General features: G+C 50.2%; 1 protein-coding gene across 3 annotated transcripts in view; it reads right to left on the bottom strand.

Annotated features, from left to right (window-relative positions):
• OPHN1 (oligophrenin 1) overlaps positions 1-14,655 on the bottom strand; it is a 49,661-nt gene that overhangs the window by 6,262 nt on the left and 28,744 nt on the right. For all 3 annotated transcript variants that reach the window (XM_021548405.4, XM_085570738.1, XM_085570739.1), the window contains 12 exons: positions 14,005-14,134; positions 12,624-12,724; positions 10,974-11,065; positions 10,784-10,862; positions 10,121-10,154; positions 8,754-8,816; positions 7,698-7,772; positions 5,999-6,083; positions 5,613-5,671; positions 4,645-4,750; positions 3,766-3,925; positions 107-254 (listed from right to left, as the gene is read on the bottom strand). In XM_021548405.4, coding sequence (XP_021404080.1) covers positions 107-254; positions 3,766-3,925; positions 4,645-4,750; positions 5,613-5,671; positions 5,999-6,083; positions 7,698-7,772; positions 8,754-8,816; positions 10,121-10,154; positions 10,784-10,862; positions 10,974-11,065; positions 12,624-12,724; positions 14,005-14,134 — 1,132 coding nt within the window. The remainder of the gene's footprint in view (positions 1-106; positions 255-3,765; positions 3,926-4,644; positions 4,751-5,612; positions 5,672-5,998; positions 6,084-7,697; positions 7,773-8,753; positions 8,817-10,120; positions 10,155-10,783; positions 10,863-10,973; positions 11,066-12,623; positions 12,725-14,004; positions 14,135-14,655) is intronic.

Below are 14,655 nucleotides of genomic sequence, written 5' to 3'. Positions count from 1 at the left end.
AGGACCTGGAAAGTGCAGCCCTGCTGCTGTTACCTCCATTGCTCCTGGGAAGGTGTTACAGGAGGGGTGAGAAGCAGGTAAGGCATCAGAGAACAGCCAGACTGACCTCCACTCTCCTCCACAGAGGCACCAAAGAAGACAGGTCTCTCCCTCAGGGGACGCTTGGAGATGGTGATGGGTTTGTGCCGCCGAGCAGCCACCCTGGGTGGGGGCACTGGGGGGGCTGTGGTGTCTTCAGGGGGGCCAGAGTAGATCTGCAAAGGGAGACACGTTCAGGTGACCCGACACAAAGGGGCTGCTGCCTCACCTCCTGCTGCAGGTGCCCCTGTCCAGCACAGAGGGTGATGGTGGCCACCACTGACACTGTCCCCACCACTGACACTCTCCCCATCACTGACACTGTCCCCACCACCGACACTGTCCCTGCAGCTCAGCAGGAAGATCATAAACACAAACAATTTGTAGAAGCAAATTCCCCTGGAGCAGATGAGGAAGACTTTGGAGCTGACAGCTCCTGACCAACATCAAGATTCTCATTGTCACAGCACCCAAACCAACCCTGCATTGTTCCAGATCAAACACTAAAAGCCTTCAGCTCTTGGTTTACAATGACACATTTGGCACCAGGAAATTACCTGGGATAAAATACTGGCATAAAAGCAGTGCTACTGAGAAGTTTTATCTCCTTTTCTCACTGGTCATGTAGCACCTATTTAGTTGGGATTATTTGAGATGTCCTCATTTATATCAAGGCTTTTTTTAAGAGCTGAAAACGAAATATATCTGAAGAGCTGAAACACCATATTAAGGCCCAAAGCAGCTGCTCCTGTGTTCTTCACAGGGATGTTAATTGAAGTTTTATCAGGTTTTAAAGCCTAAGTTACTATGGAGAGGTGGCCTGAGCTGCTGAGCCCAGAGGCTGCACTGCTTGTCCTGGGTGATGTGGAGCTGGACCCTTCCTGGCTCCAGCCCAGGGGAGGAGAGCTGTGCCAGCCTCACTGGCATGCTGGGTCACCACACCCTTGGACTACACTTCAATATGTAAAAACAGCTTAATTGCATCACCCAGAAAAATCTTACCATGAAGAAATGTAACATTCTGATTTAAGCGTCTCATTTTGGTAATTCAAACCAAAAGTATATTCCTTCTTGTCTGGGCCAAAAAGAAGGGCTAGGAGACCCAGATGGGGGATGGGAGAGGAAAATATGTCCCTAGTTTAAACTCCTTGGTCCCAAGTGTGTGCCTGGGGAGGGAGGGCAGCAGCAGACGGCTCCTCACATCCCACGGTCAGGCTGCTCTGGCCCAGCCTGGGCTGCTTTGGATAAATCCATGTGTCAGGACCAGGCTTTGCTCCCAACAGCCTGTGCCAATATGCATGAGGAGAGGAGAAACAACACAGAACTGTTCAGTCTGAAAGGGCCCACAGTGGGTCACCTGGTCCATCCTCCCTGCTCAAGCAGGGTTTCCCTAAGGAGCAAATGGCCCAGGATTGTGTCCAGACAGTTCTGGAATATCTCCAGTGAGGGAAGATTACACACCCACTCTGGAAAACAAAAACCCCACACTCAGGGTTTGGTGACACAGGGCAGGTGCTGGCTCACTGCCTGCTGGGCTCTGGGCAGGGGCAAGACATGTTCCCCAGTCCAAAACACAAGGCCTGAGTACTGGAGTACTCTTTGCTGTGACATAGCAGCACATGAATTAAAAGCAGCAGCTCATGTATTAATAAAACAGTAAAGAGTTGCCTGTAGGAGGGAAATTCTTTGGAAATATCAACCTCACCCCTTTATCCTGAGCAGAATCCAATCCTGCTTTTAAAAGAAACATTAAGCTCCCCATGGACACTTACACAGGTACCAAAGAATACTGCTTTCAACACCTGAAACCCAAGCTAAACCAACCACAAGTGACTGTGTTTAAGAGGTGGGTTCAGGCTCTGATTTTCTTCTAATTGAAAATCAAGTCAAATAACATAAAGGTACAAAGATATTGACAGACCCTCACCTTGAGGAGGAAGGTGAGGGAAGGTGTTTCCAGAACAATCAACCTATTTAATTTAACCATGGGAGTGAAACATGAGCTGTGGAAACAGCAATTATCCACAAACACTTCATGAATAGTTACTCTGTCCTCAGAATCTTCAGATTGCACCATATAACTCACATCCCCTCTTCCTCCAAGTCTCATCTGAGTTGTTTGCTCATGTGTAAGCTGCAGACTCTCAGCTCCAACGCTGAACTTAAAAACTCAATCCAATAAATGTGACTAACTTAACCTTATTGCTGGAGAAATTAAAAGCAAGTAAAAAGACATCTGGCTTAATTAAAGCTCTCAGAGGTGGCAGGGTATGTTGATTCAGACTGTGCTGCAGGCTGTAAGGAGAGGAGCACAGAGTCTCATCTCTGGAACGAGAGTGTGAGATCCCAGACACAAACCAGCCCTTGTTTTTCTGTGGGAATTTATTACAAGTGTTCATAGAGACCTATAAAGGAATTGGCTGGTGTTTCCATGAGCTTCTGCTCTGGGTACTCAGAAGCCTCTCTGAGCTCTTTCATTCCGTTTCAATGCCTTGGCATCACAGCAGAATTCCACCCCCTTATCTGGTCCCATACCCCTATGTTGTCCCCACCTGGTTGCTCTGGCTCCACATCCCTGTTGACAAGAACCTTGCTGTTCCAGCTTTGGCTGCCTCTTCCCTTTCCAAAGGGAGCTTTGCCCCTGCCCATGTGCTGCCCCCTCATAGCAAACAGCATCCCTGAACAAAATGTGTACACTGTGTACTCTGCTGTGAAAAGCTGGAGGACCCAACCTGCTCCTTGGAACCCAGGGCTGTTACCAGGGCAGTAATCTGCTCCCTGCTCGGGATCTGCTGCTCTGGATGCAAAGGCTGCTCCAGCTTTCAATATTAACACCCAGCTCTTGTCATCTCCCAGCCACCAGACACCCCTGAGGTGTCGGGTATCAGAGCAAGAGTGAGCACAGACACAGTGGAACATTCTGCTCTCCAAAGGCACAGCTCCACATGACAAAGCTGCTGTCTGCACATGCATTTTCTGCACCACCCCAGCAACCAGACCCTGGCTGGGCACATGGGCGATGCTGAGGCTGAAATATGAATACCCAGCATAGATGCATGGAAGACAGATGAGACTGGAGGCTCTCCAGGGCTCTCAGTCCTATAAGAGCATGGCCCAGGGACATGGGCACCAGCCTCAGCTCCTCTGAAGGCCCCACCCCAGGCAGCAGCTCCCTCAGACTCCCCCTAAGTCCAGGGAGCACCTCCCACAGGCTCTCCATACCATTTCCACGCCATCCCTGTGTCTGTATCTGAACGCAACCACAGCTGAATTACTTTCATCAACCATTCAACACTTGTCTGCTCTAGGTTTTTTCCACTGATTTAACAGATGTGCAGTGTCTCATCTTGAACTGTGCCCATTAAAACCAATCCTCCTCTGGCCTAGCTCCTGTCTAGCAAAGGAAAGAGTGAAGCCCTGTAATGCCTGGTCAATACAACAGGGTTTTTTCCAATAAAGCTTCCCCTTGTTTAAAAAGAACAGATAAAAATGCCCAGACTCACTGTTTCTTCTGGGATCAGATAACAGCAACACTGAGGAGCACACCTGCTACCCTTTGCTTCCTCCTGAAGCCTTTCAGAGCAGAGTGTTACATAAAGGCAGCCCAAGGAGGCTCCAGAAGGAGCCCGAGCGCTGCCGTGTTACCACAGCAACAGTCTGCAGGAGCAGGCTGGAGCTGCCCCGTACCTTCCCAAAGTGCTCTATCAGGATCTCCACCACGATGTTTTGGAACTTGATGTTCATCATGGCTGCCACAGTGTCCTCCTGAGCTCGCATGAGGGTGGGCCCGAAGATCACCCCCATGTTGGACGGCGACATCAGGTTCTCCCGGCTGTGCTCACAGACGCTGCAGAGGCAGGGGAAGGAGGGACAGAGTTTGGTTTGGTTTATTTTCCCAAACAGATCTTATTCCAAGGGAAAAAAAAAAAAACAAACAAAAAACCCAAACAAAACCCAGGATACATTAAGAATCAGTAATTCAATTTTCTTCATTGTGTTTCAGAATTTGTTTCCCAGCAGTGACAAACATAGCTCTAGCTCTGACACACACATTTGGCTCGAACAGATGCTGGAGAGAGCAACGTGCTGACAGCATCTTTATTTGATCTCTTCCCACTCCCAGCTCCTCTTTAACTCTGCAATCAAAAATTATCTGCACAACATATGCACAAAAGGAATAATTTAAATCCTATATCCTATTTCCGCAGCACTGACTTCTGGCTTTAATTTTCTTTCCCTCTGAAGGAAGAGAACTGAATATAGGGAGCACACTATGGAAGTTTCCAATACATTTCTGAGGAGTGACAATTTACAGCCCCTGCTCTCAATGACTATTTTCATTTTTAAATTATTTCCTGCTCTGTGCATATCTGAAATGAGATGGAAGGAACCACCAGAAAGAGAAGCATCAGTTCATGCAGAGGGCAGCAAGGATAGTCACCCCATTTGTGCAATCCACATGGAAATTCCCATGTAAAATTTTGCAAACCTGACCTCCCAAAAAGGCTTGGCCTGCTGATTCTATTATTCCCCTTTCTTTGGTTTTAGAGGAAAACATCTGCTTACTTGACAAGGTGCTGGATGAGGAGTTCTAACATCTCCCTGTTCTTGTCAGGCAGTTTATACACCAGTGCATGAATGGCTCCCAGCCTGTAATCCAGGTTCTCAGACTCTGGAAAACAGCAACACAAAGAAGAATTTATACCCCACACTTTCAAATTAAACACACCAGGGAAATATAAAGTCAAAGGAAACCTGTGGAAGCTATTCCCTGTGCAGCATGGGAGCAAAAGGGAGCAGAGGGAAGTGAGATTTCACAGCAACAGGGTGAACACTGTGAGAAACAACATGAAGTGGAAAGAGGAAGAAATGGAGCTTGAAAGGGAGCCCAAGGAAACCCTCCAAAAGAGGCTGGGCATGGGCAGGTCCTCCCCTTCACACCCTTGTTCCACACACCTGGGAGTCTATAAGCCCAGAGAGCTCTGACACTGAACAACACCTAAAAATATCCTGCAGGGAAAAAACCTGAGTCCCTGACCCAAAGAGGTCACCATTAGAAGAATAAATAATCAGGAAACAATAAAACACTCTGTGTGAAAAAATAGTGTGGGGTCTGGGTGGCTGGGAAGCTCAAGGGTTCAAGTTTCTGAGGCAGAGTAGGGAAGGGGTAAATGTCCTGCCCACACCCAGCCATCATGGGCTTAACCAGCTCTGAAATGAAAAATCCTGGGCTTGACCACCTTCAAAAAGAGGTGGAACACTTCCCTTTTCAAGAAAGAATAGGTGTTATTCATTCTCTCCCCTGAGACCACAAGGCCCTGTCTGAGGGAATGGCACTGCAGGAGCAAAGGAGGGAAGGGAACATCCAGCACCACATCTCCTGCACTTGGAGAAAGGAGCCTCAGCTCTCTCTACAGGTGAAGCAGCTGGACACCACAGAGCTGGGCTGGCAGAGCTCTGCCAAGTGATTCTGATGGACCCTGGCTGGGGAGAGCAGGGCCAGGGACCATCAGTGGAGAAGCTGTGGGACTTACTGGCAGCCAGGACCAGCTCTTTGTGGAGCTTGTACGTCATGACGGGTTCAGACAGGTTCCTGCAACAACCAGAAAGAAAACTCAGCTCTGCAGGGCAATTGTGACCCACTTGTGACACGTTGGACCAATGGGCAAACTGCCTCATCCCTCAGTGCCACCAAGGCCCAGTGGCATTTCCCTTTGCAATCAGTATCTGTGAAAGAGCCCTCCTCATGGGACTGAGGGATTCTGCAACACCTGTATTTATCATTCTTCTTCCCAAAGCCTTTGTCACTTTGCCTTTTTCAACAGCCAGTTATGAATATCTGGCAGCTCATGTCACCTTTCATCTGGATCAGCCCCAGTCCCCTTTGCCTCCTTGGGGCAGGTGTGACCTGCAGTGCTACCTGAGATAGAACTTCAGTGAGCTGGTAATGGTCTTGATGTCCCAGTCCCCACTCTGGAGATCCACATCCCCAGGGCATTTTGGATCTGGAAGAAGAATGAAAAGGTTTTAGAATAAAGTTCATTCAGAGGTTGCTAATAAACAGACTGCTTGGGATGGGGATTCCCCTTGAGATAAACAAAGCCACATCAGCACACAACAAGAGCTCCTAATTCCCATGGCTGGAAAAAGCAGAAAAACAGCACCAGTGTCAGGGTTTTGGAGAGGCTGGGGAGTGGTGCTAATGAGGGACAAAGAGGGAAACACAAGGTGAAATTTAGGCAGTGCTGACAAGTCATTGAGAACATATTCTCTATAGTTTATTTTTTCACAAGGCTGGCAGAAACAACGGATTTCAACAGGTCCAAGACAAACTTTCTGACATCCAAAGTAATCTGGATGTCAGCTCAAATCTCTTATTTGCAGCTACTCCCCTGAAGGCTGTTATGGAAGCATTCCCTCTTGCTTCACAGAGAGGAGGGAACTCAGGGGAGGCTCAGCAGCATGGAAATACAATTTGCTCCTGCCTACCCCCTCAACAAACCGCATCATATCCATGGCGCCACTAAGTGAAGGATGTAGCTGTAGGACGGGGGAAACTGGACTGCAGAAATAAACAGCAGGATTTATTTTTGAAAATAAATAGGACTAGAGACTAAAAAAAATATTAAATTATCTCCTTTGAGTGGTTATAGATGAAATCCTGCTGCAGCAGTTATTTCTGTGGTGTTGGACTTTCCATTATGCTTTCATATGCAGTGAGGTGGCAAGTGGTTACCCAGACCCATGCAGATAAACAAAACAAAAAGCCACTCACTGGTGGGATTCAGAGGAGAAAACCACAGAGCTGCTCACAGGGAGGGTGAGAATCAAGCAGCAATAGAACCTGAGGCTTAGCAATGAGTCATTGGCCAGCAGAGCTGGGCAGATGCCCGAGGTCATGGCTCTGTGAGAACTGGGCATAGCCAGACACTGGTACAAACCAGGGTTTTAATAAACAACATCCAGAGTAGAAGCAATAGGAAACAGCCAAAGCCTCCGAATGCTGCATTAATATCAGATGTCTGAGCTGGCATGAGCCTGAGGCACGCAGGCAGAGAGGTGAACACAATCTCTGCCCTGTGCTCAGCCCCAGGCAGGGCTGGGGAGAAAAGCTTGGCCTTGGTAGGTGGGGATCAACCCCAGAAGTTCCCCGAGAGGCTCACAGGTGAGCAGGAGGTGAGGCTAGGATGGCCTCAGCCAGGGCCCAGCCCCGAAGGGCCTGTCCTGGCACAAAGCAGTGCTGCTGAAGCCCTCAACCTGACAAGACTGTAAACACTTCCCCAGTTGCCAAGGAAGATCCAGCCACAGGAAGGCTCACAGCAGGAATGCATCCATTGACTTCTTAACATGTACATTGGCTCCTTATGGTACACACTGCACACAGCGAGGTGCCCCCATCCTTACAGAGAAAAACCTCACACGAGGGTGGAGGGCTCCCTGCAAAGTCCACCTTCCCAGTCCAGCTCAGTGTGTTATCCCAGGAAAGAAGGGGAAGATGAGCCTCAGAGGAGTCACAGGGACCAAAACCCATGCGGGACATTTCTCACTGTGGAACCCGAACCTCTCTGTCCCTCACAAACAATTCAAGAACAGAATTGCACAGAATAATCAATTCTTACCAAAAAAGGCATTCAGTAACTTCTGCACCTGGATATTGCTGCCAACAGTCCGGTACACGCCCTCCGTAGTGATTCCTAAGAGGACAAAGCCAAGAGCACTAGCCGAGGTTTCCTGCTGGTAGTCCACAAGCCCCATCTAGTGGAGTTGTTCTCCTGCTGCTGGGCTCTGTCCCACACCCCGGGTTCTGCCCCATATCCCGAGTTCTGTCCCATATCCCGGGTTCTGCCCCATTTCTGGGTTCTGTCCCATATCTGGGTTCTGTCCCATATCTCAAACCCTATCCCACTCTCCAGGCTCTTCAGGTAGGGGCTCCACTCACCCCAGCATTTGAAGCCACCAGCACCACCGCGGTCACCATGTCACGGCCAGGTGAGCACAGCCAGGGTGTGGGACACACCAACCCTCACATCCCGTTTCTGTGGGGTGCTGCTTTATCACACATTTGCTCAAAGCCCCACAGAAGACAAACACACTGAAGTAGAATCTGAAAACACTGGCCAGTGCTGGGACAGGCAGAATCACTGTCTCTCCTAGCTCTGCCAGCAAGGTCTTCGTGCCCTTGCTGCTCCCTACTCCAGTGGGCCTTGGCTGCCACAGCCCCAGCAGCCCCAACCCCACACCTGGAGATGAATCCAGGCCTCTGTCCTACACTGGTGATGTTCACTGGTGCAGGCTGGATGATATGTGACAGCCCAGAGGATGAGCTGCCACCCTTCCACCTGCTTTTGCTGCTTCACAGACTGGGGCTGAAGCAGCCTGTAGCCACCCCTGCTGCCAGAGATGTTATCCTGTCCAGCAGTGGGTGTGCTCAGGGCCAAAACTGAGAAAACCCTGAGTGAAAACAGCATAAAGGTGGAAGTTCAACCCCAACCACCTTGGCACAACATTCCCAACCAGGTGGGATTTCTGCTCCCGAAGAACATGCATTTAACTGAAGAGCACATGTTCCTCAGCTAAAAGCTGAAGTCCAGTGTCAGTGGGTAACCCTGTCCTGCAGGCAGCACAGTGAAACTCCAGGCCATGGGCAGCACGGCCAGGCTGGCTGAGCTCCTCACCTTTGGTCTCCACTGCGTTGATGCACTTCCGAACAAACTTGAAGCCCACCTCGTTCAGCTCCACTGTTTTGGAAAGGAAGCTGTGTTAGCTGCCTGAGCACTCCTGGAGACCCCTGGGACCCCCCAGCCCCACCTCCAACCCCAGCCCCGGCCTTTCTTGGCACCCAGAGCCACAGTGCCCCAGCACAGTGTCCACACCTGCACCCACATCCCCTACCTCCTCAGGAAACATCTGGACATCCTGACAAGGAGTTGTTAGTTCCACATGTTCTCCCATTTTTCCTCAAATTTATTTTGAGTTTCAGCACTGTTCCCTATGCCCTCCCTGTCTTTAATAATAAGGTATTTAATAATAATAATAATAGTGTAAATTATTTGGATTGTGTCTGATAAAGACTTAAATAATAATTTCCAGAGCAAAAGCTATAGTTAAAGCTATTCCTCATCATGGGACTGTGTAATTTCTTCTTATCTACATCACTAGGATTAAAAACCAAAACCAATCCAGCTTGATGTGCTGAGGAAAGCTGAGCACAGGGCTTGCTCCATTGAGCTGAGGAATCCTATGGGATCCCTGCATTTTCAGCAGGTTGTTCATACTGATTCTGTCTGCTCTCAGCAACAGCAACATCAAGCTCAGACATCTCTTAGCCCTGCCCCAGGAATAAGCACAGACCCACCTGGCGCTTGATACTGAGGGCTATGATACCACTGGAATTCTTACCAGCTTTAATCTATGTCAAATAGAGAATGTTTGTTCAATGAAACCCTAATTCACATTCCTCCCAGCGTGTGATGTGAACACGGCCACAGAGCAGGTTTGTGCTCATGCTTCTGGGAATGCTCCCCCGTGCTCCTTAGAGCCAGCTAGTTACAGTGCTGATGAAGTGAGCTCTGGGACAGAATGCAGGTTCCACCCAGCTAACAGAGCCCCAGAGAACGGGTTCCAGGGCTCTGCAGTGTGTCTCAGTGCTCCAGGGCTCTGCAGGGTACACCCCACTGCTGAACCAGGGTACACGGGACATGGTGGTGCGTGGGAGATCCAGGGAACTCAGCGCCACCTTTATTGCCCTGTTACAACCTTTGTTAAGGGACACGTCCTCAGAATCTTTGGGTTTGGAGGTGCAAACTGAGCCTCACATCCCGCTACTCCTGGCTAAATAAAAACTGCTCACTGCAGTTCTATGCAACTCGTTCTTATCTGGCTCAGTGCCAGCTACTGTGGTGTAAGAACAGAAGTGACACTGCTGTCACAGAGCGGGGACAGTGCTACTCAGCAGGAATTGAGGATGAGCGTATCTGCAAGGAAAATCCTGCCTGGCCTCGAGGCTGTGAGAGCCCAAAGAACAGCAACAGAAGTGACTCACTTTCTTCCTGCTTCGTGATGGGACTGTGATAGATCTGAAAAAAAGGCAGGAATGGGGGAGGGAGAAGCAAAAATATCATCAGCATGATTTGGTATTTATTTCTAAAAGAAAATGAAGCATCCCATAAATCACCCTCAGATTATCCAGAGGCAATCACAGCCAAAAAGACAGTGTCCCATAGAAATCTCATTTTATAATTAGGCAGTAACCCATTATCTGCACAATCAAGGAGTTTCTGCTGCCTCCTTGTATTTCAGTGTGGCACCTATTGCTAGGGAAATTTTCTGTTCTGTAGGCAAACCACAGGGCTCTGAGCTTTGCTCACACTCAAGGAAGGGAACACCAGCAGGCACAGAAAGGAGGGAGAACACAGGTGCAGGGTGGGCAGTGACACTTTTCAGAAGGTGGCTAAGAGCAGGGACAGACCAAACATCATCTCCTGCAGGCAGTGAGGAGCAGGAGTGAACCTGTGGAAAGGCTGCGGTCTGGCACAGCAGGGAACATCCCGAGATTTAGGGGGGAAACCCAAAATGCGCAGTAGGAGCTGAGGGAACGGCAGGGAGCCCATGGTGATCGTGCAGCACTGATCCCGAGCAGCAGCCGCCGGCAGAGGACACTGCTGGGCAGCACATTCCAGCCGGGAACAGCTCCAGGAACACTCACCGGCTCCTTCCCGTCCATGGCCTCCATCCACAGCCTTCGGTTGGCTTCTGAGAGTGCCTGCAGCGTGATGGTCCCGGACCTGTGCGGAATTCCCCCAGGGAAAGGAAGAAAAGTTGTTTTTAATAGATAGCAAAGAGGGATCTCCTGCAGGCCCATGGGGTTTGGGGCCACCAGACACAAAGCCTCTCACCTTTCATTAGTTTCAATGTCAAAACAAAACCTTTTGTCTATGGAGTCAGTCTTTCTCCTTACACACGATTTCAGGGTCAGGTCCAAGGTGCCCTAGGAGAGAACATGAAATCCAAGGTGAGAGGACAGAAGCATGGGAGATTTTGGGCTCCTCAGGCCCCTCAGCTGCAGCCCAGCACAGCACTGCCCATGCTGCCTGCCCTGGCTTTCAATGGCATCGGTACCAGGAGCACAGGTGGTCCTCCCACCTTCATCACAGGAGACACAAGAGGCTCTGAGTTCCAGGCTTGCCCTCAGCCAGAGAATGTTCTGGACTCAACAGCACTACCCCACACAGCAGCACTCTGCCCCTACAGCGCTGGAACACTGCTCCAACCAAGCCAGAGAGACACTCCCTGTCTCTGAGGCCAGGACCACGCTCACCCGTGCTCAGACATAGCTGGGTTCTGATTTTTATCAGGGCTGGTCATCAGCACCAATTACCCACACCACCAGTGAACCAAATGGCTTTACACCAACACTGTGTGGCAGAGGGATGTACATTTCCTCACCCCAGACAGAGCAGTCATGCTCTGGAGAGGTTCAGCTCTGGCCCTGGGTGTTTGTGTCCCTGCGCTCTGCAGCGGAGTTAATTCATAATTTGATTGTGGGTTTGTGGCCAGCTGTGACCTGATGGTGCAGGCTACCAGACTGCCAGTGTTTGGGAAAGGCATTAAGTTTTCCAAGCCCCTGCCTGCAGTAATAGGCCTTACTAGAGATGCTTGTGGCATAAATGACAACAAATCTCTCCATACAATAGTTTGGCTATTTCTTTGTCCAGCTCTCTGCCAAGGGGTTGCAAAACATCCATTTTATTTTCCTGCTGCAGCGTGCAGAGCCCTGCCAAAAGCAGACCATGAGCTCACACGCTGGAGCACACCCGCCTGGCTGGGAAGGCCCTGGGGACCCGCTCCATGGCAGAGGAGGGCGGGGGACTCAGCTGGAGGCACTGGCTGTGCTCCATCCTCCCACCCCTCCCCTGTCACGCGGAGGGACTCAGGGAACTCCCAGACTTTGGTAAACCAAAGCACTTTGTGAAAGAAGTAATTACGCAAATTGGTGCCTTAGTGCAGTTTGGAGCTGTGCTGTTGCCCTCTCCTCTCCCCACACTGTCCCAAATCCAGTGCTGGGAGCAGAAATCAAACCACAAACGAGTGCTGTGAGCACGTAGTGCTGTGAGGAAATGCTGCATTTGGAAGCAGTAACTCCTGTAATAACTTGAGTCATTCAGGCACTTCAGTGGCTGCCACAGTTCTTGTGGCTTCCAGCCCCTGTGCACGGGGAAGGTTCAACATCAGCTGGTCCAGAGAAGCACAAGTTTCACCCTAGACTGAACTCATGGGCCAGCACTGTCTGCTATCTCTCATGTCACACGACCCATGTCTGCTGCCAAACCCTGCAGGGCCTGGGCTCCCAGGGACACAGTGGAGTGAGACCTCTCCTCACAGGTGTGCCTCTTCCAGGTGACACCAAACTGCCCTGTGCAGGCAGGGAGGGGACAGAGCCCACCCCCTGTGGCACCTGCAGGGTCAGCTGTCACGGGAAGGGAGGCCATACGTGGGTGCAAGGTGAGGCCACTAGCTGGGCCAATGTTTGCAGACATCCAACTCACCTGCTTAGCTCCAGGCTTCTGGTCTGTGGGTGTCATCCGCAAGGTTTTTGCCTCTTTTTCATACTGGCAGTAATATTTCACCCAGGAGATGCCCAGTGCCCCTGCAGAACACAGGAGAGGCTGGAATCAGGGACAGGGCTGTAGCTGGGTGCAGCCAGCAAGGCAGGGTCAGTGCTGCCCACATGTCCTCCCTTCTCTGGGGATGGACACTGACAGCCCTGGGGGACATCACCCTTGTAGATAATGGCAAGAGTCAGGAGGAGAAGAGGAGGAGGAAGAGAGAAAGGGGAGGAGATGAAAAGAGAAGCAGAAGGAGAGGAGGAGGAGAGAGGGAGAGGACAGGAGCACAGGGCAGCAGCTGCCTCCAACTCACAGCTGGTGAAAGGGCATTTGTGGGACTCTGACCACAAGCCAGGCTGGTTTGGCCAAGCCCAGCCAAGAGCTACACTGGCAGGATTCTACATGTCCTGAATGTTCACAAACTCCACTATTTTTTCCTGTGAGTGAAAGCTCAATAGTTTGAGATATTCAGCAGCTTTAAAATACTCCAAAGTTCCTACTTCTGGATTCATTGTAACTTTTCTGTTTTCTTACCTGAACCCCTTTACAGGAAATAATTCAACTGGTATATTTTCTCTAATTTGTTTTTAAGTTGCAGTTGTCAGGAAGAACAACTTTTCATACTTGATTTATAGGGAAGCATAAATAGAGGCAGAAAATAGCCACTGGCCTGCAGGAACATGCCACATTTAGGGTCTAAAATTACTGAGTGTGCTTTCTTTTAAAAGCAATATAAACAGACTCAGAGGTCACAGTTTTGCACAGACTTTTGTCCTCTGAGCATTCCTACTGCACAGCCATGGAGAGCTGCAGCCAGGTTTTGGAAAAGGCTGTATTTGGTTCTGCTCAGAATTACAAATTTTGCTCTCAGCAGCTTAACTCAGCACTGGTTCCACCTTGGCTGTGCTCAGCTGCTCGCAGAGGCTGCCAGAGGGAGGCTGGACAAGACACCAGATTCATCCTGGTAAAACACAGCCAAGGCAGAGCCTGCCAGAGCTGCAGGCTCTGGAGTCGTAAATCCCATCTCGTTGGAGCGAGGGCAATTAGCCCTGTGCTGTCACAGATCTGCCACTTGGGCAGAGCTCTGTGCCACTGCTGACAACGCTGCCAGCTGAGGCTGCTGCTGCTTCCCCAGGCACTGCCACCCCGGGCACCTCGGGCACTGGCAGAAGGTGACACCCTGGGCATGCCGTGCCCTGGCAGCAGTGACACCGAGTGCAGCAGGGCTGGCCTGGGCACAGCACTGAGCACAGCCCACAGCTGGGTTATGTCAGGGCAGCCCTGGGCCCTAGTGCATCCAGCTGCATCCCAAAGCCATTACATTTCTCCTGAGTGTACAGGTAGCCCTCGATGGTTGGCTGCCCAGGCAGCTTGCAGGTTAGGGGTGCTTCCTTCATCCTCTTCTTCAGATCTTCCAGCTCCTCCCGTGTGCTGGAAAAGTGATTCCTCGTCTGGTAACAGAAAACAAAAGAAGCATATTTGAACATGAGCAAAAAGTGAGCTGCAGGTTATTTATTCCTAGATAAATCTGAGGTGCTGTAGCAGAAAGGAATTGGCTCCCAAGGTACAAAACATGGAAACCGCTCTACAAATCCACGTGGAACCTGGCTATAAGAACCACTGAGCTCTAAGGGATGATTGAAGACACACATCATATGCAGAGATGGTGCTGGAGTGCCACAGCTGGGAGGCCACTTATTCCCTTAATTAAGGAACTTCAGCACATTTCAAGGCTGGCTGGAGCAGAGGCAGCACCTGAGCTCCTGTTCACACTGTTGCTTGGGTAACAGGTGCATTCTCCTCCCAAAGGTCTTGATTCCCAAAGGATCATGCTACAGTGCTTAGCATGAAAAAAAAATCACATCAACAGGGGGTACAAAATCTAAGCATTTTGATGGAATACTACTTGGGCCAATTAATGAGCCAGCAGCAAAACCATCTTGGCTCAGATTTATGGCTGTCGTTCCACAGA

The sequence above is a fragment of the Lonchura striata genome, chromosome 4A, assembly GCF_050655825.1.
Source record: "Lonchura striata isolate lonStrDom1 chromosome 4A, ASM5065582v1, whole genome shotgun sequence".
NCBI lineage: Eukaryota > Metazoa > Chordata > Aves > Passeriformes > Estrildidae > Lonchura > Lonchura striata.
The sequence above is the reverse complement of the archived record's forward strand: the minus strand, read 5'-3'. Positions and strand labels throughout refer to the sequence as shown.